The sequence below is a fragment of the Gavialis gangeticus genome, unplaced genomic scaffold (genome assembly GCF_001723915.1).
Source record: "Gavialis gangeticus isolate Ggan-Ray unplaced genomic scaffold, GavGan_comp1, whole genome shotgun sequence".
NCBI lineage: Eukaryota > Metazoa > Chordata > Crocodylia > Gavialidae > Gavialis > Gavialis gangeticus.
In genome coordinates this window covers 15181054-15184862 of record NW_017729027.1, presented here as the reverse complement: position 1 = coordinate 15184862, position 3809 = coordinate 15181054, and the positions used below count along the sequence as shown (strand labels likewise).

At 38.4% G+C, this 3809-nt stretch overlaps 1 protein-coding gene across 1 annotated transcript in view; it reads right to left on the bottom strand.

The window, feature by feature from the left end:
• Positions 1-3809, bottom strand: part of COL12A1 (collagen type XII alpha 1 chain) — a 163009-nt gene that overhangs the window by 101150 nt on the left and 58050 nt on the right. The window contains exons 18-22 of the mRNA XM_019520465.1: positions 2794-2943; positions 2593-2712; positions 1876-2040; positions 1538-1684; positions 692-831 (exon numbers count right to left, since the gene is read on the bottom strand). Of these exons, the coding sequence (XP_019376010.1) occupies positions 692-831; positions 1538-1684; positions 1876-2040; positions 2593-2712; positions 2794-2943 (722 nt within the window). The remainder of the gene's footprint in view (positions 1-691; positions 832-1537; positions 1685-1875; positions 2041-2592; positions 2713-2793; positions 2944-3809) is intronic.

The window sequence follows — 3809 nt, the reverse complement described above, 5'->3', positions numbered from 1 at the left end:
TGAACCCATCATCCCTTTACCTAGTAACCATGACACAGAAAAAATAATATTAAAAACAGGCCTATTCCACTTCCCTGACATTCTCAAGCACATTCTTCCCACCTTGCACAAATCTTACCATGTGCTGAGGCACTATGCTTCATTTCTAGGTTGGTGCATGCAAAATGGGAGCAGGCGGCCAGGGCATGCTCTAGAGGAGTGTGCCCCAAAAGTACTGGGAAAGCAACATAGAAATACCCCGAAAGCCCACTGTATCTAGCTGCCAGCATGGCTAGGAAATTTCCAGGAATGCACCTATTTAAAACAACATATGATTATGGAATCATGAAGCAAGAGAATTATTAAGGAAATGTCACTTAACCAAACACTCTCTAAGGCATGACATTTTATTGCTGATTTAATTATTTTTAAAGGTCTATGCTTATCTTAGTATGTGCCTTTTGGTCATTTTTTTCAAAAGAAGAATGCAAAATGCTATTTTTGGCCAAGTATACAACCCTTTTGTAAACTGCTCTCTGACACAGGAATCCTTTATGATTTTGCCTGACTCAACATATATTCATCATCCTTTCAGATCAGCATAACTCTCAGGCTGGCACCATGCTATTTTGGCATAACCAGGGTGAAAGAAACTTCTGTATGCAAGAGCTCATCTTGGAGATGAGATTGAGCAGAACTTCCAAGTACTAACCTGCTGCGGTCTGCCTCCAGGAACAGAATAATATTCAATCCTGTATCTATCCACACTCTCAGGAGGTGGAGTCCATCTTACTCTGAATGAACGAGGTGTCACCTCAGAAATAACTAAATTAGAAGGGGGTGGCAAGTCTCCTACAGTGTTGAAACAAAAAAATGGCCTTTAATTAATAAGATCATTAAAGATAAACATGAAACTCAGAACATACAAGGTAGATTGGTTAAGAAATAAATAAGAGTGTTGCTGAGATTTGTATCTGTGGTCACTCTCCTAGAGGAGCTGCTTCAACAGCTAAGTAGGGTGTTTTGTCCACCACGACAAGATGTCAAACCCTCTTTGAGTAGTAGCTTCCCTCACAGACATATGCAAGTTCTCTCTTCCCCCTACTGCACCCCCAATATTGACATCTGATAGGGGGACCCATGAGCTGGAGAGGCACTTCTTCCGGGAGAAGTTTTTGCTTTGAGCTGTCAGTCAGCAAGACTGTAACACTGCAGGCCTGTTAAATTTCAAATTGAGTTAGTGTCAATCATCTGGTAAAGTGCCCACCACCCTGAGATATACTGTATAACATCTTTCCCATGTGCCTGACTGGGAAAAGGGCAAGTTTAGACAGCCATGTACTGCTGTTTTAGGTACAACACACTCATTATTAAAGGGGAAGGAAGGACCCCTATGGTGCAAGCCAGGTTGTCTGTGCAGTTTCCTTGGGACGGCAGCTGAAAAAACAGTCTGTGGTTTGACAGAGTTCCCAAATAGTAACAAAAAGGAATTACCCAGCCAAAATATTAAAACACATGTGTTGAGAGGGGATGAATTATAATACAAATGAACATGCACCTGGGCCTTTGACGCTGTTACACAGGTTAACAGTTAAGTCATCCACAATGTTAGCCAGGAAGGTGAAATCCGCAACGTTGTAAGCATGGGTCTCATCTGGATCTGTTGCAATCTGTTTCAACTCACTTTCATCGGCATTCTTAATACCTTAAATATAAGATACAAAAAGAAAATATATTTGACATGAACTGTAATACACACAGGCAAAAGCACAGGTACCATGAAATGTATAACTTCTTTCATATTCTAGTTGTTCCCTTGTATTCATTTAAGAAAGTTTGGCTAGGTAGGTAATTCAGTTTCAGATGCTATTTTCTGCCCCTTTGTAAAATACTTACCAATCGCATAAAGTTCTACTCCGTCGTCCCTGAGTCTCTTGGAAGGGGCCACCACATCATCCTGTGATTTGCCATCCGTTATGAGAACCCCGATTTTACGAGCTCTAGGTCGCAAGCCAGCTTCTGGTTTGAAGTTGTTTTTCAGGATGAAATTCAAAGCCATTCCTAATGTGACACAAAGAGTCTAATTAGTTGTCACTATGCATGATTACAAATTCATTATAAAGGCACCTGGATGTATTTCTCCTAGGTCATCTCACTCTGATTCAGTTGTTCTCTTCTCACCATTTCAAGGGCCATCATCATCTTCCACATCAAATACAAGCTTATCCTCACTTACTGGGACCTTCACTGGTTCTGCCCTTGCCACCATCCCTGCTCCCAATCCTTCTCTCCCTTTTATCCATGAATCCAAGACCTTAACAATCTGAATGTTCCTTCCTAAAATCTCTCCTGAAAAAGATGCTTATACTCAGAACCCTTCCCTTTGAATCCAAAGCTGCATTCATCATATTGACCTAGTAGTACCATCTTGTGTATCACAGTATGTGTCTGAACTGTTTTAGCTACTTGAACTACTCTGTAAGCTCCTTGAAGCAGCATTATTTCACAACATACAATACTGGGGTCACTAATTATAGTTTAAATGATTTATGTCAATTATTCAAATAGACTTTTAATACAGCTAAAGGAAAACTATGGGATTGTATAGTATACCTGTTAGAGTGTTGCCGCCTTTGTATGGTAAGTTGGCCACAGCTTCTAATAAGGCCTGCTTGGTTTTATAAGAATTGAGTTGCCATTCTGTTCTGGGATCTCCACTATACTGCGCAAGACCTGAAAAAGCAGTTATCAATTCGTTACTAAAGGGTTGTGACACAAGTACGTCTAAACCTTCCTTACACCTGTAAGACTTACCAATCTGTACTTTGTCTGGACCAATATCAAAAACTTCAACAATACGAGCAATGAAGTTCCTGATTGTTCTAAAATTTGGCCGCCCAATGCTCCATGAGCCATCCACTAGCAGCACAATATCAGCTTCTGCTCTGGTTTTACACTCCAAGCCTGCCACACCAAACATAAAAAATCATTTAGTCATATTAAATTGCTCATGTCCTTTAATCATTTCCTGGTTTCTCCCGTCCTCTCCTACACTACATAGCATACTTTCTGAGATGACTCCTAGCATTATTCATTGACGTTAGTCTGGCAATACCAGCTCACTGTGAATAAACTAAGTCCATGACACAAGCTTTACAATTTTCCTCACAAACACATCCCTTCAGAAGTAGCCCCTTATGACATGTCAAGGTTCATTAAAATGGTTTTCCCTACCATAATAGGTTTTACCTTGCTTAATATTTAGTAATAGGAACCGATTTAATTTCAGATTAATTAAGGGTGTATTGTATTAAGCCAATAACTAACTTAGAAGTGGAATTGCCATATATTAAATGAACTAAAGTCAAAGGATTAAAATGTGTGAACTTTATCAAATTATGCATCGGTGGCTAAGCTAATGTCCTGTTCTCAGTTATGCAGTGAAAGAATTATGATATATTAGAAACATTTTCAGGTAAACAACATCACTAACATTAAGGGAAATAAGACAAATTAATATAGATGATGCAGAAGTTTGCACAGTTACATAAGCAGAAAAAAGAACACAATTTAGATGAAGATATGCAAACAGGTATACAAGGCAAGAGATACAGAGGTGACAAAAACAAACATTTATATAAAGTTGCAACATTTTGAAAAGGTAGGAAGTTTTCTCAGATCCTCTATTTACAAACTATGGAATAATAATATGTATAATTTCAGTTTCATCATATGGAAAATCAGAAAATATTTATACAAAACAAAAATATACAAGTATTTAAATGATCTTATCATCAGCCATTTGCAAAAAAAAAAAAAAAAAAAAAAAA